This window comes from Lutzomyia longipalpis, chromosome 1, assembly GCF_024334085.1.
Source record: "Lutzomyia longipalpis isolate SR_M1_2022 chromosome 1, ASM2433408v1".
NCBI classification, from domain to species: Eukaryota; Metazoa; Arthropoda; class Insecta; order Diptera; family Psychodidae; genus Lutzomyia; species Lutzomyia longipalpis.
In genome coordinates, this window is record NC_074707.1 from 266,153 (window position 1) to 291,256 (window position 25,104).

Sequence of the window (25,104 nt, forward strand, 5' to 3'; positions counted from 1 at the left end):
GTGAGATTTTTCAATTTGGCACAACCATTCATTTTCCTTTTGGGTCCCTCCCTTATGTACATACATATATGGAAAAAATACCTCCAAATGTGTGTGTTGTAAATAATTGATATTGGCCTATACTTTGGCTTCATCAAATACCATAAAATTTCAATAAGATTCCAAAAAGTTTCCCGACTCCTCCGCAAATACCATGGTAAAGTGAGTTTAAAATACGGGGGAGAAACAAGAGGAATGAAAGCATTCCGAGGGGTTTGAGAATTAATGTAAATAGAAATTGTATCGACTACAAATTAGGCGTTAAAGGAAAACTTCGTCCTTCAAACTTCTCCCCTTCATCGTTGTCTCTCCCAAACACCCAAAATACTCGTCCGCGCGCTAACTAGCTTTTCAAAGAGTGGCGTTTTGCATATATAAAACTTTTAACCAAAGTGAGACAATTGATGCTGTATTTGAAAGCTCTCGCCCTCCGTAAAATGGAGTGTTGACATGAATTTAGGATGAGGTAGTTCAACAAAGCTTACACCATAATTTTCATGGTCTTTTGATACTCACTCTCATGCGGAGAGGGATGAAATCACGTTTATTGGAGATTAATCGTCTTGAAAGTATTGGACGTGATTTTGATTGTATCAATGTTGGAATAAAGCGAGAAGTATGAAACGGAATATCTGGGACGTATCTCTCTCTCTCTAACCACCCTCAATGCTACAAAGAAATACTGCACATTTCTCCTTAAATTATGTAACTAAACAAGATGAAGCAGAAGAGCCCATTTCGAAATTTATTGATTACATGCAATATTAATGCGTTGACACAACATAACATCCGTACGCATTTGAAAGTGAACAAGACATGGAAGATTTCAAGAGGAAGAGAAATTAATTCTTGTAAGAATCACAAAATCACATTAAGAACCATGAAAGTTTCCCTCTTTAGCAATTTTCATGTATCTTTCACTTTCAGTCCGAAAAAGTTGGACTTCTTTTTGTACATAGTATAGCAAAAAAAATTGAGGAACTTCTTGTTCATAGACAATTTTTCTCACCCACTCTGGGTATCTATTTGTGAATGTAATGGAGTTGCCATTAGAAACTTTATACATAGGTATAATCTCACGCTCTACTATATATAGTTTGAACACTTTTTTTTGTTAGAATTTAAACGAAAAAATAACCCTTCAAAAATTCCTTAAAAATTCCATTGCAAAACCAACCTTTGTTCTCAATCCACCAAAATGGGTAATAAAATTGGTGAAGTGAACAAGAAATACTTAAATATTAGTTGGTATACCACAATCGTGGCATACCAAGTATTGTAATCGTCGGAAAAACCGACCACCTCAGATCGGGCTCAAACTTGGTATGAGCACGTTTTAGACATCCCACATTACGAAAATGGTGGTGGAAAATTTTTGATCCGGCCGGCCGGCCTGCCGGCCGGCCGTCCTGCCGGCCGGTGCGCCAAACTTTGCCTTATAGCTCAAGAACGGTAACAGATAGAGACTTCCGGTTTGAAGTTTTCTATAGAAATGTGGGTGTAAATTTTCATTTTTTCGCATTTTCAAAATCCAAGATGGCCGCCATCCGCCATTTTGAAACACCGTCAACCACTTCCCTTATAGCTAGAGATCTGAAATTTTAGTATGTTGTAGGGCTTAGTGAGACGTTTTCATCAACAAATCATACTTGAAAATCGGTCAAGCCGTTTAGCAAATATGGCGGTCTAAAGCAAAAAGTGTTTTTTCGATATAACTCGAGAACGGCTTGACCGATTTTGACCATCTTGGTATCAAATGAAAGGTATCAAGAAGCCCTACAACTGTCTAGAACATTCCAAGTTCCAAAAATGACCGCAAGAGGCGCTAAAATCAAAAACAAAAATTGCCTAACTTTAAGGGGCAATATCTCCGAACATCTGTTATCGTTTTCCTTTAAATTTTGATATGTTATAGCCTGACTCAATATCTATCACCAGTCCGAAAATGAAGAAAATCTATGTCGCCGTTTAGAAGATATAGCCATTTGAATAATTCTTGAATTTGAAAAGTTCTAAATGCCATATCTCTTGAACCGCTTGTCCGATTTTGCCCATCTTAGTATCAACTTAAAGGTTTTGCAAAACTCTACAACTTTCTAGAATATCAGAAACCTCTAAAACCATTTCTTCCGGACAAAAAATGCCAAAAACTGTTTTTGTAAAACAATAAACCGCCATTTTGTGTTCTGGAGGTGACCTTGAAATGTTTCTAAATATATGTCAGATTATGGCTTATTTCAATACCTTTCCATAACTAATCACGAAATTTCTGTAGGTCTAATAGAACTTAAGATATAAGCATTTTAATCTGTCAAATTAAAAAAATTTACAAGAAAATCGTCTTTGCCTACTATACTACTCACAAATTAAATTACAACGCATAGACTGACCCATCCGCGTTGTGGTATACCAACTCTAATAACTGGACGCGTTATGATTGACTTTTTTATTATTTTGCAAATTGTAGACATTTGGAATAGGAATTGTTTTCCATATGGTACACTCGCTCCATAAATGTTACATTAAATGTTCACCCCCGTGAATCTGGTGGATTTTCTTTCCCCATTCCACCAATGTTTTCCCATTTAGTGCACTAGAGGGGTGTTTTTCCAGCCATTTCCATTCATTGAGAAATTGCATTGAAAACCTTTCCCTTTACTTCTGTTCCAAATGGCTTTCGACTCTCCCCCCTTAAAATGTTCATCCGCGTTCATTCATTCATAGAAAAGAGGCTTGGGGGTGTGCTAGAGCTGGCACTAGTTTTATCATTTAATCTGGATTTCTGGGCCCTTACGTAATGTTCAGAGGATATCAGGCAAATGCCACCCCTTGTGCCAGGATGGCTTTTAGTCTCTTTGGGCCATTTCATTGCACTGTCTGCCCGATTGTGGGTGAGAAGTGGGGGATAATGTAAAATAATAATTGAGGGAGTAAATCAGAGGGGTGATGCCACTGCAGACACACCGTGGTAATCTCATTCGTCAAGCTTTTCTATACCAAAAAACCCTGCGTATGGGTGCGTGTTTGCCTCACGCAGAGTCCTTCTGCTGATTGTCAATAATGTTGCAAAAAGCGTGTGCTCTCCGATCTCATCCCCTAACTTGGTGTCATATTATAGATTTATGTGGAGGGCTTTTCCTCCTCTCCTGCACTAAATTACTAAAGATCATGCCAGAGAGTCAGTACGTGAGTATTTTTTTTCCTGTGAGAAGTCATCTCATTGTCATTTATTTGTCTGAAAGAAGAAAATTGTTGTCATTTGTAGAATACATTTTCTAAATTACGATCAAGAGTGGTGGGAGGAGGTTGTGGATAAATGCTTTCCTCTTTTAGGTCTTCAAGAATCTAGCGGATGCTTTGAAGAAATCAAATAATTTTAATTAATTTCATTGCCTAAGGACAAAATTAAAAAGTTGAGAAACTTTGAAACCATGGCAGAGATGGGGGAGAATGATGGTAATATTTCTTCAAAGTATTATGAGTACGAACTTTTTATGTAAATGCCTTGCCCGACAATAATTCCAATTACATACTAATACAAGGCTTCATATTTTATCTACATATTTTGAAGACTTTTAAAAATTAAATGAACAATTTCTTAACAAAAGAGCTCTGAGTGAAAAATAATAGTTCTTAAATTTCAGAAGTTCTTCACGTGAAAGAAAGTTTCAATTCACCTTGAGGATTTTCAAACCAATATAAAAAGAAAGAATCAATAGCAACAATCAGAAGCAATACTGGAGAAAATGAAGAGACTATTGCTTTCTTTATGTGGGCGGAACACGAAGCAATAAAGCAATTTAAAAGTGTTCCCTAAAAAATTTCCTTTGATATGATACCTCATCATGTTGTTCTCAAGGTAAACTGTGAAAAAAAATCTACCCTCAAGCAATTCGATGCAGTGCTGTGGTATGATTTTTTCCCTTTGATGTTGATTCTCCGTAAAACTAAATTGTGATTCTTAAATTTAATAACAAGAGAAAACATTCGCCTTGGCCAAAACGTGGGAGACTCCTCATTGCAAAAGCGACAAGGGAATAACCTCCAGAGTGGTTATAGTAGGGTTGTGATTTTGTCAATGAGAGAAATGTAATATCCCTATACGTGCTTCTGGAAGTATTCTTGTTCCAACAATGTGGCTGCAGTGCAAATAAAATCAAAAAGCAGCGATGGGGTTTTAATTCGACCACGGAGGTAAGATTATATATGAAAGTTCTTGAACCAATATTTAGACAAAAGGACCATTTCGATTGTGTGGACACAGTGTCACACATGAGAGGAAGACTCAGTGTGATTCAATGGCCACAGATCTTTATTACTAAGAACTGATATACCCAATGTACGGAATACCCCGCTGATCCTCGGGAAAATTCCACCCTCACTACTTTTCTGCATCAATTGCAATTTTCCTGCAGATTATTCTATCCACTGATACATGCCCCCTCTTGTCACCAACAAATATTATTCTTATGATCACATCATGAAATTTTAATTATGAACAAATATTTTCTCTGTGGCTATACGTGAAAAATGATATTCAACCCCTAACATGAGAATGTAAAATAATTCACCCCTTTTTGTACAAATCATCCAACATCCAGCAAGAAGAGTTGGTTGAATGTCTGCAACATTCTATATTCGTACTCCATCTGTCACAATTTATGATGAATGTGGTCAATGAGAGTGGCTTTTGATGCGTACACAACTTCCCACTAAATCATAATGTTTATTCCAAAAAAAAATCTCATGCAAAAGTCATGGCAAAATAATTTTATATTTTAAGGTCATCCCGACAGTACAGAAAAATTAGATTAATGAAATCTATTTTGTAGAATTGCATAATTTATAAACAACAAAATTGATGACTCAAATGGCAATAAAGGAATTCCCTTTCATCTTGACTTTTTTTCTCTTAACCAGTCAACAATTTTATAGCTCGCATTTAAACTCTTTGACTATTCGAGTTAAGCCATGGAATTCTCCATAATAACCTGAAGCATTTTAATGAAAAGATTTAAATTTTAATCATTTTTTTACAGATAAATTATATTTACTAACTTCATTCAGTTACAAATGGTTCTCGCTAACCAAGAAATTATTCGAAAAATAATGAATATTTGTCACGAATTCTAAACATGAAAAAATATTCCCAACAGAGACGTTTTATTAGTACAATATTTGAACTTAAAGGGGTAGAATCAGAAGAATACAAAATGTGAGTTTTTCTCAATAAAAATAAATAAAAACCCAGAGTAATAAAATCCACTCCCAAAAAAATAATAATACGAAAGCTTGTCGTGAGAGGATACTATTCGAGCTTACCGCGAATTGCTTTTCACTCTATGAGTTTTTTTTCCCAGAATAGCTGTGTGACTCTTGTGGAGGTGGGTAGGTACATATTTTAATTTTTATATTCAAATAATTGTGGTTTATTTTGTGTTCTCCGCATGTGAATATCTTTTTTTTTGGCCAATTTTTATTACGACTCTTCTTTTGCTGCTGAAATTCACGCGTATTTTCGGTGCAAAAGGTCACGGTTTTTCATTAAAATAGCTTCATTCATCGCCATCACGACTCCATGCATTCTTTTTCGTGTTATTTTCACCTTACATTTTATTTATTGTACTAAATAGAAGTCACTGTGACGAAGAGGCAACTGTACATACAATGGACCCCAGGGTATTCAAATGAAAATTTGCTTGGTCAGGAACTTTTGCTAGATGTGCAAACTGTTTTGGGTATACACTTTGAATTGGACTCTTTGGAGAATTATTGTGTGAATACAAACAATTCAAATTGCACAGAAGAATCCCCTTTCTAAATCATGTCCTTGCAAATTAAGATCTCAATTGATGACATTAAATATTTTATATGAACCACCAACAATAAAACACTAATGAATTAGTGCGATTTGTGATTAATTAAATCTCTTCCAAAGTGACACATCAATGTTTTCTATTTCCTTTAGAAATTTCCCCCTCTATTAATTTCTTAACATATTAATGACTATATTTTAGTATCAACTTCTTCCCTTTTAGTCCCATTTTGTACTGTGTACAATATAGAAAATCTCCCAAGGATCCCTATATGAAGGCACGATGACATGTAATAAATTATAAAACCCTCTAAGATATAAAACGAAGGGTGAAGTATTAAATGCAGTCTTGTTTTCCTGTAATACGCAACAAAACTTTAAAATCTCAAAATATTATGCAAATCAGTTGGATTAAAAGTTATTAAGCAGCACAATGCCACAGACTTAAGACAAATTATAGCGAACAAGAATTAATATTTCTCTTCCAAAAGAGCATGACGTATACACATTCATGTGTGGCATGATATATATACACAATCTTCCCACAAAATTAGGAGAATGTTTTTCACAATTATCACAAATAGCGATCATGGAGGAATTTTTTGATGGATATCGCACATATCTGGCGGCAAAATAGAAAATTGTGCTAAAAGACACGCCATGGTAATTCCTTTAGCGATCCATCCAATGAATACCGAACTATATGATTACACCAGGTGAATTTTTTAACACTTTAAATCTCCATGGTTTCATCTTATTCTTCTAACTTTTTTTTTGTGTCAGTCTTTGACTTCTTCATATTCCTATTGCAATACTTAAAGCAGGTATTTACCACTACTACTTTCAAACCTTGATGATGATCATGATCTACATAACATATATATTTCTGTCAGAGATCATCTAGAAGAAATACATATGTATTAAAAAAAATAGCATGGATGGAACAGTATAAAGCGAAAGAACGGTAAGTAAAACTTACGGGCTGTGATTCTTTCTTTGTCAGTGAAATGTGAAATTGACGGAAAATTGAGGATGGGCAAATTTTGAGGAAGGCTTTCTCGCGCACCGAATCACAGCCAACGCGCAGATAATTTGTGAGAAGCCTTAATCGTGGGCGTTGGCTGTGATTCGGTACGCGAGAAAGCCTTCCTCAAAATTTGCCCATCCTCAATTTTCCGTCAATTTCACATTTCACTGACAAAGAAAGAATCACAGCCCGTAAGTTTTACTTACCGTTCTTTCGCTTTATACTGTTCCATCCATGCTATTTAATTTTTATCTTTGCAGTTTATATATATTTATCTTTGCATTTTTATATGTATATATATAATGTATATATCTATGCATTTATATATATATTTTATTTTATTTTATATGTGTATATAAAACGCCCCGCTTCGCGGGGCGTTGGACTTATGCAACTCAAGATATGACATGTAAACTTTAAAACGCGATATCTCCGGAACGGCTACATAGATTTTCTTCATTTTCGGCATGGTAATAGATACTATAGTCAACTATAACATATCAAAATTTGAAGCAATTCTATAAAGCGGTGCTCGAGATATTCATCGAAAACTCATCGAAAATTTTGTTTTCGATTTTAGCGCCACTTGTGGTCATTTCATGAACTTGCGATGTTCCGAGCAGTTGTAGGGCTCGTTTATATCTTTCATTTGCATCCGAGTTGATCAAAATCGGTCAAGCCGTTTTCGAGTTATGGTCGATTTTCGATGAAAAATTGTAGCGGCCATATTGACTAAACGGCTTGACCGATTTTCGAAAATGAGGTATCGCTGGAAAGGTCTTGATGGCCCCTACAACATATCAAAATTTCAGACCTCTAGCTGTAATAGTGACTGAGATATAGCGAAAACAAAATTTTGAGGTTATTCAAAATGGCGGACGCGGGGGTGGGGGGTTGGATTTGACTGCATAATCGGATGTCTTCCACCCGATATATGAACTTTGCCGTTTACCGCAAGTCTCTATCTATTACCGTTCTCTTGCAATATAGCGTTATACTCCGGACGGCCGGACGGACGGAAAGATTTTTGGCGCATACGTTTTTTGGAATGTGGGGACCCTAATTCGTGCTCATCCCAAGTTTGAGCCCGATCTGACGACTTTGCATTTTAGAGTGTACACAGAAGCTGTGCTTCTTTTAAGAAAGAATCACAGCTAATGCTTCTTTTAAGAAAGAATCACAGCTAAAAGTTTCTACAAAAAAACGACCGCAGTTCAGTGGGTGCAGGAGAATTATTAAATTGATACAATCGCATGGCAGACGATTGGTTGAATGAGATTGCATCACTGTGCTTTTTAATTGGATATAATATTTTAAAAATATATAATAATACGAAGGAATGTGTGTTGGATGGTCGGGATATAAATGAACAAATAATCTTTGATGTTTCAGGTTACCTTAAGGTCACTTTTGCTAACATTTTGAGGTAGATATGTTATGTATGAGCATATTCGCAATTAATTTTTATAGATAATCATATTTTTAAAAATTAAATAATAAATCTAAAATCCAACATGAAATAGTAGTTCATTCAACTAGAGTGGAATCATTCCAATAACCTAAATAAAAATGTAGAGAGAAGATATGTCCTAATGTTGAGAAAAGTTTATGATGAGATTAAATGATTGATTCTTCGCATCATCTTCATCTTGCCTAAAAGAGCACTGAGGCGCTATTGCATCATAATCTAAATAATGTTGCTGGTCATCTAAATTTTGAGCACAAGCTGAGCAAAATAAGAAGAAAAAAAAGATGTAACAAATTGTTTTAAGTATTCAAGCAGTCAGCTTTTTTTTTGCTTCATTTGGCATGAAACAAGCAGCACTCTCTAAAAATCTTCAGTGTCTCGCCAAATTATGAATTCCACCTTCTACATCAAAGTGACTTCTTCAAGGTTTTCTCAATTATTAAAAGGAATTACTATTACATATTGCTTCCGTACCGTCAAATTGTAGGGGAAACACGGCATGAAGAAGCAATATTGGATTAATGTTAACATTGAGAGTTTCTCTTAATATGCTAGATGTGGTTTCTCATCTTTGTCCAAACATTAAACATTCAGATACCCAGGGCGTTCAATTTTATACCATATAACACCACAAGAAACAACATACAGGAAATGTGAGGATTTCAACACTCAAAGTAATATTGAGAAATGGAATCGCTGAATAATTCATCGATTCAGGTAATATTTCGAAGGGATTGTTCATCAAAATTGCTCTATATCGGATATTGGTTGTGTAACACAAGCAGTTTTTCCGCTTCGAGGGTGAATAATAAGACATACACCACCATTCTACTTGTTGTGCTATGGAATTTAGATTGTGTTGTATATGTATAGGAAAACATAAAAATACACTTTAAACAAAATACATATGTTTTCCATTGAATTTATTGTACATAGCAATAACAATTTCCAAATCCACCCCCAAAAACTTTTCTATATAGCACACAAAATAGATATGTATATTGGAGAAGGAAGAAATATCTTTTTTTTTGCAGATTCTTCTTTTTAATAAATTACTGCATGTTGAGCGCGGAGATAGGTAATAGGTACTATATATGAGATCCAATAGGTCCAATAAACTATCTCAATGTATGAGTGCTTTGGGAATGACATTCATCAGTTTATCAGGTGTAAATCATACACATTTTATTGGCACTTGAGTATTTTACGTGATCGAGCCAGAAATAGAGGAAGAATCATAAAGAATTCTTTAGGACAAATCAATTTGCAGATTGGTTGGTTAGACCATGTCCTTCAATTTGACTTTCTTTATTGTCAATTACACAGGCCCGTACAGAAAATATTGAAGCGCACTGTATTAGAATTTTTCTTTTTTTAATATATTAAGACATATAATTGCCATTTTATCTCATCATGTGTTTTGAGCTTAATTTTCAGCGTTATCAATTTAAAAAAATATATTTATTAAAATTTTCCTGCATTCTCTTACAAGGCAGTTGCTTCAAAATTTCCTGTAAGGCACTGTACGTATACAGAACATTTTATCTACAAGTGAACCCCCATTTCTGTGTCATGTATTGTCTCTCCAATAAATTTATGTTTTATGCAGTAGAAGACCACCAAAATGATATTTCCTCCCAAGCACGCCAAATGAGATTCATTATTATTTCACGAATACGTAATCCCAGTCCCAAAATTCATCTCCCCAGCAATATACTACACCAACTTTCTCTCTCAGATTCTACACCACCCCCTCTATGCAATACAAATTCCTAACGTGGCAAGAGTAGGTATATGTGCGTTGTACCTAAACTTCACAAAAAGGATGTTCTTTCGTAACCCTCATCCGCCTTGAATTTTTGCTCATAAAAAAAATAGCAAAGAGATTGGTGTTTTCATGCACGAAAGGTTTTTTCCTTTAAAATATTCCCTATATCGAACAAAAATCTATTCATAGGCTCAACCAAAAGAGAAAGAGATGCCGGTAATGACGTCAAAGTACCTCGTGAATCCATATAAAAAAAATATTCACCAGCTCTTTCTCATAACACAAATTACCCTCACCCCCTTTTGGGGCTTCGGTGGTGGAGCAAAAGGGGGGAGCAAAAATTCCAACAATAGCGTGGATGAGTCATTTTCGCAAAATTGCGCAAGCCAAACAAATATATGGTAGGTACTACAAATTCCGGCTGTTAGTATTTCACCTTTTCATCATTTCTACATTCGCTTGTAATTCTACCCTTATTCTAACCATTCTAACCCACTCTCTCTGTGGCTATATTGTGGTTTTATATCTTCTTTTTTTTTCTTGTTGCAATTGCAATGCATTGCATATAGTGCGGAAAACCAAAAGTATTTTTCCCATGTAGTAGTTGTCATGTAAGCAATATTGTGCCGTGATCCAAGTGCAAAATGCACGAAATATTAATACACCTGACTCATCCGTCGCCACGTGAAAATGCAGGGCAACGTGGAAAATTTCGTTGCACATTCGTGACACCACCATTAAAAGTGGTAACCGTCCTTTTTTTACCTTTTCCCCATATTCTCAACAACACGGTGTATGCCTGTTACGAGGCGCGTTTTGTAGGTCAACTTCACATTTTCGAGTGAGTCATCACCAGTCGTCGTCATGGGAAAAGTCAGTCGGAGAGAGGAGTACATTTTGGGGGTGAAGAGAGAAAGATAAAAATAAAAAAAAAACCCTAGTTCATTTTCAATTTTACTTCACTTCGTGTCAACATGAAAACACTTACCTCTTTTTTTTATCTAGATGAATGACAATGGAAAATCATTCGGAATTGCACAATATTTTTAGAAAGTTCTATACCAAAAAAGTTCTCTGCAGATTACTCTCTTTTTCTTTTTATTTTGTAATAACCAACTCGAATGCACGATAAAATGAAATTCTCGTGCTAAAATTCGAGAAAACGTCGTGTTTGACAATGATTGACGTTCTTTCTAATTTACATTACGTAACAAATCACTGTTTTTTATTAAAATTTGTACATACTTTTCATGAAAATATCTTATTTGTCAGTGGAAAGTATTGTTCAAAAAGGGCCAAAATGTTGAGACGTTGTTTCTTTACTTTGCCAACAAGAATTCTCACACGAATGTACGACAAAGCTCTTGTCAGTTCGGAAAACACAGAGAAAGAGAAAAGAGGAAAACACTTCCTTTTTGGGAGGAAAATTCACTTCTTTTTTTCTCATATGTCCACCTACGCGAAAGGTTATAGAAACACTGCAGATAGACAATGATGTCACACACCACAAAATACTCAAGGAAATTCTCCCCATTCACTAACTCTCACTCAATTCTCTGTGTCTCTCAGCAACCCCCATGAAAGTATTTACCGTAAATAGGGGTAGGATGGAACAGTAAATAAAAGAGAATATAAAGATTATTTTCTCTGAAGCTTTTATAAGCAAGCTCCTAAGAAACTTCCTTGTTTCTGAGCTTTTCAAAAGTTCTAGATGGTATTAATACTTTATAAAATAACTAATTTTCTTAGAAAAAATAATTATTAGTATGCAAACTCATTTCCCATATTACCCCTATTGACTGTAATGGAAAAATATTTCCACCGAGAGGAAAGCATTACGACATTTTCCACCAATGAGACTTCATGGTGTTCGGCAAAAGCATGCGCTGCTGCTGCGAGAGGGAAAATTTTCATCCCAAAAGAGAAGAAGAGAGAACTGGAATTTCGATCGATGACAGTGTCATGGAGTTTTCCTTCTGTTGGAAAATTCACCACCCTTCATCCCCGCCAGCACACACCCTCTTGCCACGGAAAAATTTCCCGAATTCAGGCGCCCCGTAGCGAACATTTGCCCTGGACAACTCTTCTCCCCGAATACACCATCATTCATCCGGTGAATTTTCGCACGAAAGCACACCGAAGGCCATTCACACTGCAAACGAAACATAAAAGTTTGTATTTGGCAAAGAATATTATTGTAAATTAGAATTTTTCCTTCAAATAATAAATTCAGTAAACTTTGAAAATTTATTGAGTGTCCCAGAAAATTAAGAAAAAAATCTTCTACTTGTAGCTCTTTGAGAAAGAATGTCTTTCCTAAAAGCCCAAGGAAGAAAAAAAAAGCACCCCAAAAGTGTTTGAATTTCTTCAAGTCTCTAACTGATTAATTTTCCAAGATTAACTCTATACCAATTCGAAACATTTTGGCAATCAGGATGTGATGTAATTGCCAAAGGACTCCCTCCTCTTGATTCTCAAATACAAGAAGATTGCATGGCAATGAACGCATGGATGTTGTTTTCCTCAAAAGAAAACAATCTCAAATGATGATTCATTGCAACGGAGTGTGGTTCAACATAGAAAATCACAAGCTACACAATAAAATGATTTCGTCTCGCCCCAACTCCCAAAAATGGGATATATGGTGCAAGAAATGACAAATATATGGGGGATGAAACACCCTCAAATTGTGAAGCCAAGACGTCATCCAAAAGTGAGAGGAAATCTCGCAAAGGTATCCGTTTTGTAGTCCACCACTCAAGTGTCTTGTGTGCAATAAATAAACGTTGTTTGGCACACCGGGGGAGGTGATGAGGATTCCGTCATGGGGTGTGAGATAACTTCGAGGGTTGTGGAATCTGTGGATGGCTTTGAATTGAAAAAGTACACGAACAAGTGCGTGATGGAGAACGCTGAAAATCTTGTGACGTGAAATAATTTATTGATGTATCAATTCTATGACGTTCTTATTAATAACTTTGTTGGCATGGGGTTGTTTGATCTATATATGTACATTATGTGGTGAATCACAAAGGGGTGGCAAGCAATTGTGGGTGATATCCTCCCTCTTTTAATTATTATCTCTCAATCATAAATGCACTCTTTTCACCCCACGGTGGTATGATGCCGAAAAAGGGATGCAAAAAAAGAAGAGAAACCGACCTTTTGGCTATTAAATCTTAATATATAAAGCTGAAATGTTTGTTTGTCTGTGGCACATGAACTCCTCCTAAACGGCTGGGCCGATTTTGATGAAATTTGGTATGGGGGTAGAGGGGGTCAATACGAGTTGCAAGCGCTATATGGGATTCCACCCCAACCCCCCTTTGTAGCGCCCCCACAGAAAAATTGATTTTTTCCCATTTTCTACTGCTGAAGGGTCAGATAACGGGATTTTTTTATTTTTAGAATTTTTCGGGGTACCGTATTATTCATCCCCCCTACTAATATACGCCCCCTTTTATAGCTTAAAATGGAGTTTGCTCACACGTGATTGGGGGCTAGGGTTTACTAGTAAACAATAATTCACTCTAGAGAACCACTTTTTATTTATATACTTAGATTGATAAATTTTTGTTTATTTATTTTAAATAATTTATTTTAAAATTATAAACTCTTCGTATTACATAAATGACTGAGAGGTATGAAGTCTTTTTTTTTCAATTTAAAGCTAAATTCCATTGATTAACACAACCCTATCAAAGAACTAAAATAATACATTACTTCCAATGTAAATCACTCATTAGTGCAGCAAAAATCAATGAGATCTTTCAACATGAGAATCCACAATTAGCTTCTTTATTGTCTCGTAAATGGCAAGATAATCTTATTGTTGAAAACTCGGAAAAATCTCATCGCGATATGAGGGGGAATATATGTTAAATTTTTCATGCGCTAAGCTCTGCAATTATTATGGTAATGGGCTTGAAATTTGTCATTGATTTTGGACTCTTCATGTGTATTGTATTGTTGAAGCAAACAAACAATAATTTGATAAATATCACTCATTGCTGGCCAATTACATAAACCTTCACTGTTTGTTTTTCTTCCTCCACCTCACCCACCATCGCAGTAATATGTGGTGTCTATAAAAATTGCACCATTGACCACGTTGTTGCAATAATGCTGTGCGAGGTGAAGAAAAAGAGACCTCATGGAACTAGCCTTTATATCGCAAAAGCTCTCAAATTAAATCATCCAGCAAAATCAGAGTGCTTTAGTAATACATCAGGTAGTACGAAATTTCACATTTTTTTTAGCATCACCCTTCTCTTGATTTCTTTCACTCTTCCCCAAGACAATATGTTCTCACATAGTGTTTAATGGTGAAATATTTGCAATTATTTTCGGAGGCACTTTCATAGTATTAAAATATAAAAGTTTTATCTGTCTCATGGAGCTCAACAAGGAGCTCAGTGAAATCCCTACAGGTTCACTAGAGAGAAAGAGTTGAAAAATATCCCTGTGGCATGATAATAGATGAAAATCCGTCACAAGGTGGTAGAAAAACACCTTTGTACATGTCAGTGGGAAAAGTCTGTATTTCTCCGTGACCTGAGTTTAGTCACATCCGAGGTATATATTAGAGCTTCTCACTTTTAATTATATTCTGTGCTGAATATATGGTAAAATTTATTTCTCAAGAAAGCTCTGCATGAAATATGCAATCCGGTGGTAATCTTAAATTTTAAATTAAAACCAACATAAGGATATTGTGGGAAAGCCACTGTGGGGAAGAAGGAAATTTGCATATCTGACGATTTACCGTATATGCAGCAAATTTTCTATTATACCACCCATCCATTGTCCGGCACTCCTTTGCCTGTTTATGTCCACCCAAAATTTCACACAACCCAGCACAGTCCAATCATAAATAGTCAACCCCTCTCCCCCTCACTTTACACCATCTGATGCTCACTGCATATTACATGGAAATTTTTAATAAACCATTATTCACCAAGAGCGTCACATTTAAAATTCATTTCACCAAGACCATATGGAAAATTTTTAAAATTGTCCTAAATTTAATTTCCTCCTCATTCCAATATTTCTAAATATTTATAAAAAATCCCTATGAGGTAAAAGTAATTTATTCCCATGAATTTTGAAGCACAAATTGAGAGGAATGCGAAGTGGAGGATAAAATTGTGTGCATTCCTTTCAAACAATTCAATTAAAGTTTTCGCTCAAATTTCGCAATTTCTGCACCATACAACACTTTACCACCAATCAATCGACAAATCCACACACATGCACATATTCCACCTGACCCTATCTATGACTCCATGTTGAGAGCTTTAAAATTTTACTCTGCTGGGCCACCTCACACCATCTCTGCAAATTAACAATGTGTCCTCCGCCGTAAAAGATGTTCATCATTAGCATGCGGTGCTGGCGAATTCCACCTAATGAGCCCCCCAAATTCTCCGCACACACGGATGATCACAACCATTTTCTGAAGGCAGGAAATGTAATTGATTGAAATTGTCTGGTGCGATAAGTATATAGAGACAGAGAGACTAAAGAAACATAAAGAAGCCAACAATTAACATTTGCTCCACACTTCAATTACCTCTAACGCCGCAAGATTATTTTTAATTTTCAATTCAAATACATCGACGCATTGAACATAATACCACATTATTGCCTCTTCTAAACTTCTACCTATGCTTATTAGCGGAAATAAAACAAAAATAAATGATCATATTTTAGAATTATTAATGGGAATCTTCGTGTAAGTCAATTTACTTAACATTTGTATGTGTTGCCGAGAATCGTGACTGATGCTTTTTATGACAAAAAAAAGCTAAACTAACTAATTGTCTACACCAGGATCTTCCGAATAATATAAATGTATTTTTTTTGTATTAAAAATTCTCATCTATGTTACATGAACCCATATACGGTTTGACTTAAATAATAAAGATTTATTTGTTATAATTCAAAGGTTCTACTCTTTAATGTTCTGCATTTTTTGCGCTATATTAATTTGTCACCTTGTGTAGGAGAATATTTTAATATTTTCCAAGACATGTAGTACTCAAAAGCTTCAAGTTATAAATTAATCTCAAAGACATGTATAGCTTAAAAAGTTTTCAGAAGATATTTCTACTCATATATTTTCTTCTCATGCTTCTCATTAATTAATCATCCACCATAGAATGGACAAATTATGTATACATATAGATATAAAAGAGAAATTTGCAGAAGGGTAGATTTTTCTCAATTGCAACGTTGTTATATAATAAGTATATTTATATAACATTTTATGATTTTTAGAGTCCACAAAAAAAATTTTTAAACTTGATGTTGAGACAATTCTTCAGGACAATCAGACAAAGTGGCGTGAAATTTGAGTTCATCATAATTAGCATTAAGTAAACATCATCTAAACTTAGTCCCAATGAGATGGTTATAAGATGAAGTGAGAGGTGACGATGCTTACACACAAAATCTCTATATGACCTAGAGCTGATCTATACGGGCAATTTTTTCCCATCTCTCAGATCAAACATAATAATAGTTAAACATGTATATGGAAGTCTGATGAAGAGCAAAAGTGTTGTTGCCACAATTTCATATTGAGCGCGCGTGCAAGTGTGGTGTTGGAGGGATCTCCTCTCCTCTCCATGGCGATCACTTTTTTTTTTCTTCTTACACATATCTCTCCATCATCCAGCCAGTAGGAGAATTCTCAGATGGCATCTCCGGGTTGTGAGATCGCTATATAATCAGGTGGAGGCTCAGACACTAGCATCAGTCTCTTGTGCACCTTCGCTCAGTGAAGTGTATCTTGTACGAGTGTTTTTGAGAATATTTTCCTATCGAGATGAAATTGGTAAGATTTCCCTCGTGTGATTTGTGTTGTTGTGGTTCGAAAGTAATTTCGTGCACATTTTGCGTTGCAGTTCATTGTGATCGCATCTGTGATTGCCGCCACATCGGCTGCCCACCTGGGAAATAGTTACATCCCCCCACCGAGTAATGCTCTCTCGGCCGGTGGATCACCTGCTTTCCTTCAGGGACCACGACCATCTAATCAGTACTTGCCACCAGGTGGTACCAACTTCCGCCATTCAGCTGGCTTCGGTGGTGCTGGTTTTGGTGGCCCAAGTGCATTTGCTGGTGCTGCTGCATCCCAACCCCAATTCCGTGCTCAACCTCAGGCTCAATTCAATAACCACGGACAGTATCAGCCCCAACAGTACAATGCTGGTCCACAGATTCCCATCTTGCGGTACAACAACAACGTCAATGCCGGTGATGGACAATACGAATTCGAGTAAGTAAATTGAATTGAATATCAAATGTTTTAGAACTTTTCAAAAAAAAAAAATCCTTCTTGATTTATAGCTACGCCACCGGAAATGGAATAATGCATCAGGAGCAGGGACATGTCAACAATTTGGGAACTGAACAATCCGAGCAGGTTGTATCTGGATCCTATTCCTACACAGGTGATGACGGCAAAACCTACTCTGTCAGCTACCGTGCTGATTCCAATGGATTCCAACCTGTTGGAGATCATTTGCCCACCCCACCACCAATCCCAGAGGCCATCCAAAAATCTCTTGCCATCTCTGCAGCTAGATCACCACAACAGAGCTACGATTCTGGTGCCTACCGACCAAATCAACATCAAGGATTCCCCCAGGCCTCCGGTACACAGCAGCAATACCTCCCACCATCTGTCCAGTCTGCTCGTCAATCCTTCAATCCCCAAACGGGATACCATTACTAGAGTGATGCTAGGTAGGGACCCCCAAAATGCACCTCATTCAACTATAATACTCCTCAAGTGGAAGAATATAGAGAGACGATAAATGCAACAAAAGAAACTCCTGTAAATTATGTAATTTAAAAACAAAATAATTCTAGAATATTTTCGATTCTCATCTATAGACCTTGTCTAAGGAAATAAATTTTATACTATTTAAAAAAATATATTTAATATTTTTTTCACACCATCGCAATGAAAAGGGAAATGGTGGAATCGCCATGATTTTGTCTGAAAGTGTAGAACATTAAGTAAAAATTTTCTAATAGAGTACAAGGTTGTTTATTGTTTGTTCTTTTCACTGATGTGCACCATCCCAAAAGAAAGATAGCATTGCATTTCCATCTCAAACATACTCCACACTTGATGATTTCGATAAGATCTTATGAGCAAAAAACCTTCTGTGCTTATTAAAATGAAACATTTCATAAGGCTACTCATCTAACAATTATTTGCTATGTAAAAGATTTGTCTTTGTGATTAGTAATTTGTATTAAAAAGTGGTAATACCTGGTGTTTAACAGTTCTCTATAATTTATCACGCCCTTGAGTAAAATAGTAGTCCCTAAATAGAATTACATTATATGTAAATCAACCCCGTTTTTATGTTCGACTTAGAAAGAAAAAGAACCCAACATTTGCATGTCATGAAATTAATTCTTGATTCTTCTGATTCTTCATTTACAAATAAAATTTATTTTCCATGCGCGGTCAGTAATTACGGACAAAGAAGTAACGACAACACGGACGATCGTAAATTGAATTAAAAGCAAAACTTTCTACTCTTTTTTTTCTTCACTTTCTTATGATTTCTATACTATTCTAAGGTACCTGCCTGCCTACCAGTCATTCAATACTTAAATATTCTTATCATGAATCTCATAGACATTTCGTTTGAAAATTAAAGAAAAGCATAGTAAAATAAGTGGAATGAGTTTATTTTTGCCCTTTTTGTTTCAATGTACCAAAAGCCTCTGCTGTAGAAAAAAAAATCCCAAACTGTATAATGCAATTTAAAATTCCTTTAGAGGAGATGAGTAAAATTGGAAATGCAGGGCAGAAAATTATACATAGTGAAAGAAAATGAAAGAAAGGATTTGCGTACGTTGTCTGAATTTAAAAGAAAAAATCCCATCCAACTCACTCCTTAAATGCTATTTGGTTTAACAAAAAAATACCAAAGAAATATCCCCTTAAAAAGGGGAATAATTAAACGATTCCAGACACAAATATTAATCATTTGAATTGCTTTTCAGGGGACATTTCTTAACCCTCGAATATATTCATTGAAATTCTTCTTCAGCACAAAATGCAATTCATGGCTTTATGCATATCTAATACCAGTCACAATTTTGCTGTGATTTTTTTTTGGTAGGTTACCATCATATATGAAGGAGCTGAGGGAGTGGAAAAAGGATTCAATATTGCTCAGATTATTTCTTTTCACCACGGAAGAGATTTTCATTCTCTTTCCATTTTATTACGTCGCTTTTTATCCCGCTGACTACGGAAAGAGCAAAAGAAAGAAAAAAAATAAGGCAACCACCCGCTGCTATTGAAGGGGGTACTCAAATCCTTCATACCAACCTCTGTGCAATATTTTTTTGTGCCTCCCTTCTCCCAGACTACCGCCTAACTTTGGTTTCTGTCTTCACCCACATAGTCACCACCCACTACACCCAGTGTTGGTAAGGAGACACAAAGGAATTTATGCCTCAATATTGGCCCTATTTCGTCTATTGGTGTTTAATGCAAATGTGTTGACAGCCCTCAATTGGAGTTATTGTGTCAATATTGTAGAAAGAAGAAGAACCCACCCATTTAATAAGGTTTAGGCGACTTTCACACACAATATTATTTCGCAAATTTCAAACTCAATGAGTGGCTAAAGTAAATATTTACCAGATAAGCTCCTTCCTTTCCTTATCCACCTCAAATGACTCTCGATTTTTCAGGTAAGTCCACGTCTACCAGAATGAGAAATGGGGATTCATTTCCGTTCAATTAACACTGTCTTTGTATACTGTATGACTGGGAGACTTTGGACCAAATTAAAGTTAGTATTTACATTTAAAAAAAATAAAATTTGATTATTTTTTGCCATGGTTTTGAAGCATACTACATAAATGTCTTTAAATTACTAAAACTTAAAAGTTTGCTAATACTTAACAAAATTCTCTAGTTCAAAATTAGACTCATTGTCGGTATGCTTCTTCACCATAGAAGCAACAGAGAAAATTGGATGTTTTTCACACATCCTTCCAACTATTTTGAAAAATAATCCTTCCTGAAGCTGAGGAAATGAAAATCCCGTGGAAATATATTTCTCAGATCCTCTTTTTTTTCCTTATTATTTCTAAACTCATGCAAAATACAAAATGAGGTGTATTTCATGAGAGCGCCAGGTGTAATGAATCTCACAATCTCCCGTATTTACCCAAAATTCCCTTGGTGCACGTCTTTAAGAGGAAGGGAGATCAAGTTAATCATCCAACATTGCGCGCACATGCGGGGTGGTTTTGCAGTTTTTTTTTTCTTTTCTTTAGCTCCTCTCATAAGGATATAGCCAAATAAAACTCATAAAATTTACGTTCTCCACCGCGTGAATCCCAGAGAAAATGTGTGAATCAAGCGCAACACATCTTATTTACTTCTTGTAAACACACCCCCACGAAATCACTTAATTTCTCAGCAAATGACAAAAGCAGTTTATTCCCACTTGAATTGCACTGAAAGAACATTTCAACAAAGAAAAAAATGGGGCCAACACAGCATACCTTCATACTATATTATGTATAGATACAAAAAATACTTAATCCTCACAAGACGATGGAAGGAGAAAATGTTTTGCACCTTCTAAACTGTACAAAGGTGATAAGAAATTCAAATTTTTCTCTTTATGATTCTTCTTTTCTTTATGTACAAAACAACTCACTCGCACATTGAGGGGTTCTTAAAGCTGAGGTACTTTCTTTTCTTTTTTTACCCACTTTTACCGTAACTTTTATTTTCGTGGGTGAATAAATGCAGAGAAGGAAGGCCAAATGTTTGCACTAAATGCGAAATCGAATATAATTGGGGGAATAATACATGTGAAGAGAGAAAAAAAAAGGGGGAAACTATCCTCCCCCGTGTGTGTGCAAGCGCGCAAAGTATGAAATCTTCATCATCCGCCACCAAATCTCATAAATACCACATTTCCGTCCCTTGCATGTAAGAAGATATATAAAATCACAAATCAATAAGGGATTGTCGTATAAGATCCCCAAGTCAGAATTATTGGCAAAAGAATTTATTTATGAATAAAAAGTATTTGAAATTGGAAGATTTTCCATTTTATTAAATCCCTCTCTCTCTGCCATTCGATGAGCGAATCATATCAATGCTAAGCATCTCACAAAAGATGATTTAGCAAACCCACCCTCCTTCCCGCTGCTTGACGAATGATGACAGGATAAGTAATTAAAATAAGGGCCAAATCCATAGAAACAGAACATTGTGAAAAAAGCCCCATCAGTCTAGCAATTCTTAAGGGGGGAAAGTTTATCCCCTCTCGGAAATGAAAAGGACAGACATCGTTGATTGTTTAACACGTTAAGATTGTTGAGAAAGCCATCGAGAAAAGCTCAAATCGTCCCATTCTCCGTACAAACGCGCATTCATTCTCTCAAACTATATACATACAAACATATATATAGCATTTCCAACAAGGGATTTATAATTGAAATGATTCACACACCATTCACCGTCCTCAATTCAAATGACACTTCACAACATCACTTCAATCCTCTTTCACACCGAAAAGCTCCAAGGAGATACACGTGTTCTACCTCAATGACTCTTCTTTGTCTTAATGAAATAATACATATACGTAGGTATGTACTATATGTAGGTACATTCAATTTGTAAAGGTAAACCACATAACTAAATTGTCCGCCTAAATTGTGTCTTTCTGTGCAACCTTTGAAATTCATTTTGACTGGACTTTTAACCACAAATGATAACTTCATAGTTAACCACATATACCTATACAGAAAAGTATCACAGAGACAGAAATAAAATGATTTTTCAACAAAACAATTCTTTTTTGTGGGTGAAAAACTTTTTCATTTGAAAACTCCTTTATGTCTATAAATCAACGAAAAAAGGATTACCTTAATACACTTCATAATTCTAACCAAGTTGTTTGTATTTATTTCCCTTCGAGAGCACAAGTGAGAAGAATTAGATGATTTCGTGGGATGAGATCCAAAGGGAGGAAAATAAATTCATCACCACCAGTAGGGGATAAAGGAAAAACTTTGAAATTGGTTACATTTGGTAAATTGATTAGAATTACTCACGCGACGCTTTTTCATTCTCAACTTTCTTCCTCCTCTTTGCAAAATCATTCGGGGAAGTTAAAATGAACGAAAGCTCTCCAGTTTTGTGATTAAAGTCACACTCACAATTGGCTCAGATGTTTTTGGTGGACACGAAAAGATTGAAATATTCTGCTTCACTCGTCATCTCAAAAGCAATTCACCCAGCCAAAGTAACTCGTCTCACAGAGGTGGAAAAACGAATTTAAATTCTTTGTTATGCATAAAAATCCTCTTTCTTCTCACTTTCCTTCGAGAAGAAAAAGCTTTGGAAAATATAGCTAGAAAAAATCGTTTAGTAACTCCCATCATACCATAGCTTTCCAATTGAATAATCATGCATAAGAAAAAAATGTAAGACACTCCTCGTAAATTCTTCGTTGTGGATCAGACCTCCAAAAAAAATTATTGATAAAAAGTAGAAAGAAGAAAATCTCAAGTGAGTGGTGGATGTGAAAGTGACTCGAGTGACCGGAAGAGGAATCTAATTTGAATTTGAAAGACCTGAATTCACTTTGAGGATAAAGAACTTCAGAAGGGTGACATTTTTATATCACCGCAAATTCCCAAGTCAAATAATGCTGTGTCTCCTATAGAAGAAATTTTTGAGATTCTTCCATGAAATATTTCACAACACAAGAAAGATTTAGTTTAGAATTTCTGTAGCCAAGAGCTTTTTTATGCGTTTTATGCAAATAACTTGGCACAGTTTGGTACATAATTTAAAAATAAATAAGACTGCATGTTGGTTAACTTTCTAAATAAGTTTTAAAAAAACTTTCAGTTCGAGAAGCGTTTTTGAATGGAAGTCATCGAAATTTCAACTAAATATAACGCAAAAATGACAAACTTTCGCGCCCTAATGTTTAGTTGAAGACGAAAATTCAATTGATCCATCTTTGAACCGTTTTCAGAGAGTCAGAAGATGGATACAAAGAAAACAAAGTCTAAATTAAATTTAAAACATATAGCATGGAATACCATCATATAATAATATAGAGATGATTTTATTATTGAACAAAAATTTTTGGAGGAGTGAGATATGGAATTTTCCCGAGGCGAGAAATGTAAATTAAACAGCAATTTAATGAATTTTGTGCCACATTTAAATTCAATTTCATGTAACATGCTGTTACACGGGAGGCATCAATTTGTGCGTCTGAAAATTAACTTTCAAACTTGATGGGAAAATGTATTGAAATCTGCCACCATACTCACCCAAACTGATATATTGGGAAGTTGATTGTTTCGGGGGAGGGCGGAAAGAAGGAATTATTGGGAAGTATTTCTTGAGTAAACGCTCCCAAATGTGATATTAATTGGCCACAACATATTTCTCTTTCCCTTCACCCAAATCACCCCGAAATATCTACATATATATTCGCTTTGGAATTGATGGAGTATGGGGGTTGTTGAAGAGTGCTCTATACTATGCGGAAAAAATCCATAATGAGCATATTATGAATGGTAGTTGAACGCGATATGCGTGGAAAGTGTCTATAAAAAAATTGTTAAAAATAAAACCCTTAATAAGAATAGAATCCCCATCACTGTCCCATTCTATAACACTCAACTATGTTGGATTTATGCACTCCTCCCTTCCTTTGGCGCGTATCACACACATCATCCTGAGAATCCATAAATACACATCCGCCTCCTTCTCACAGGGAAAGTACAAGGATGTCAGCTCAACTAACAAATATTGAACGTGGCAATAGGTCGTTTGTCAGACAACACCCGCCAGGATTAATAAAGATGAATTAGCCTCGCCTCCACTTTGAACGCGCTCCATTTGACGGTGATGCATCATAAATATTAAGTTTCACGCAAAAAAAAAGAAGAGCCCAAGAAATGGATGGGGAGGATGGGGCTATATTATTATTGTAAGTGATGGAGTCTGAGGTACAATTCTTGCGCCTTTATGTCATCTCCAAGACGTGGTAGAATTTTTGAAAAGAACTCACATAAAGCAATATTGCGATATTAGGAATATTAACTTCATTTTCTCCCCACATACATATTATTTGCTTATAGAGAGAGAGAGAAAGAAGGATTTACTCTTGCGGAAAAATTGAAGAGCAACGAAATTGTGAAAGAATTAAAATTTCAAGATAATTTGAAATTCCAAATTCTCTGTTCTACCTTTATGTCTTTTGCATATATTTTTATACATTATGTACATTTTCGTATCCATATAAAATGAATAATTTATTAAATTTGAAATCCTAACTTTTATTTTATTTCAATTGAATTGTACACATGAGAATATATTTCTTCTATATAAGCTGTTTTGGTTTAAAAGAGAAACTGCTGTGAGTCGTCGTGCCAAGGTCCTCTAAAGGGTTATAAAAAAAGAACAAAAAATGCATATGTTCTTCGGGGGAATCTTCAATATTTTCCCCAAATCTCACCCTTGCACTGTTTTTTTTTTATTTTACTATACACTTTATCTCATCCCTTTTCTTTCCTATTTCGCATGAAAATTCACCTCGACCCTTCAACTCGATCCCAAAAACTTTGCACAAGAGATGAGATTCTATAGAAAAGTTGCAGAGATTTTTTCCATTCTCATTCCCCCAAGAGAGCACGCACAAGTTTCTTGTACAATTCAGAATATTTGTGTGTAATACCCCAAAATGAACTCGCAGGAAATCTAATATAAATTGACTGCGTCACAAAGTTTGCCCATGTACAATCAAATCATACTAATTCTCAAACTAAAACTTTCAATATATACTTTGTGTAATAATATAGTAGGTACAAAGCTCCAAATAAGTTAATGCAATCAACACAACGAGAATTAAATTGGTGAAATGTCACCAACAATTGAGATAATTAATATCAAGGAA

At 35.5% G+C, this 25,104-nt stretch overlaps 3 protein-coding genes across 4 annotated transcripts in view; 2 read left to right on the forward strand and 1 right to left on the reverse strand.

Annotated features, from left to right (window-relative positions):
- Positions 1-5,538, forward strand: part of LOC129797075 (protein krasavietz) — a 57,962-nt gene extending 52,424 nt beyond the window's left edge. Inside the window, exon 10 of the mRNA XM_055839364.1 lies at positions 5,528-5,538. The gene's annotated coding sequence lies outside the window, so the exon portion shown is untranslated. The remainder of the gene's footprint in view (positions 1-5,527) is intronic.
- LOC129797033 (uncharacterized) overlaps positions 1-25,104 on the reverse strand; it is a 73,759-nt gene that overhangs the window by 44,846 nt on the left and 3,809 nt on the right. The gene's annotated exons all lie outside the window — the stretch shown is intronic.
- On the forward strand, positions 16,567-18,061 carry LOC129797128 (endocuticle structural glycoprotein SgAbd-8-like). Its single transcript, XM_055839451.1, has 3 exons — positions 16,567-16,955; positions 17,026-17,399; positions 17,471-18,061. The coding sequence occupies exons 1-3, from the start codon at positions 16,947-16,949 to the stop codon at positions 17,856-17,858; spliced, it is 771 nt and encodes a 256-aa protein (XP_055695426.1). The 5' UTR covers positions 16,567-16,946; the 3' UTR covers positions 17,859-18,061.

Bases quoted from the DNA above. Each gene is read 5' to 3' on its own strand.
- LOC129797128 (XM_055839451.1), top strand. The intron at 17,400-17,470 runs GTAAGTAAATTG...CTTGATTTATAG, and splicing joins GATGGACAATACGAATTCGA to CTACGCCACCGGAAATGGAA.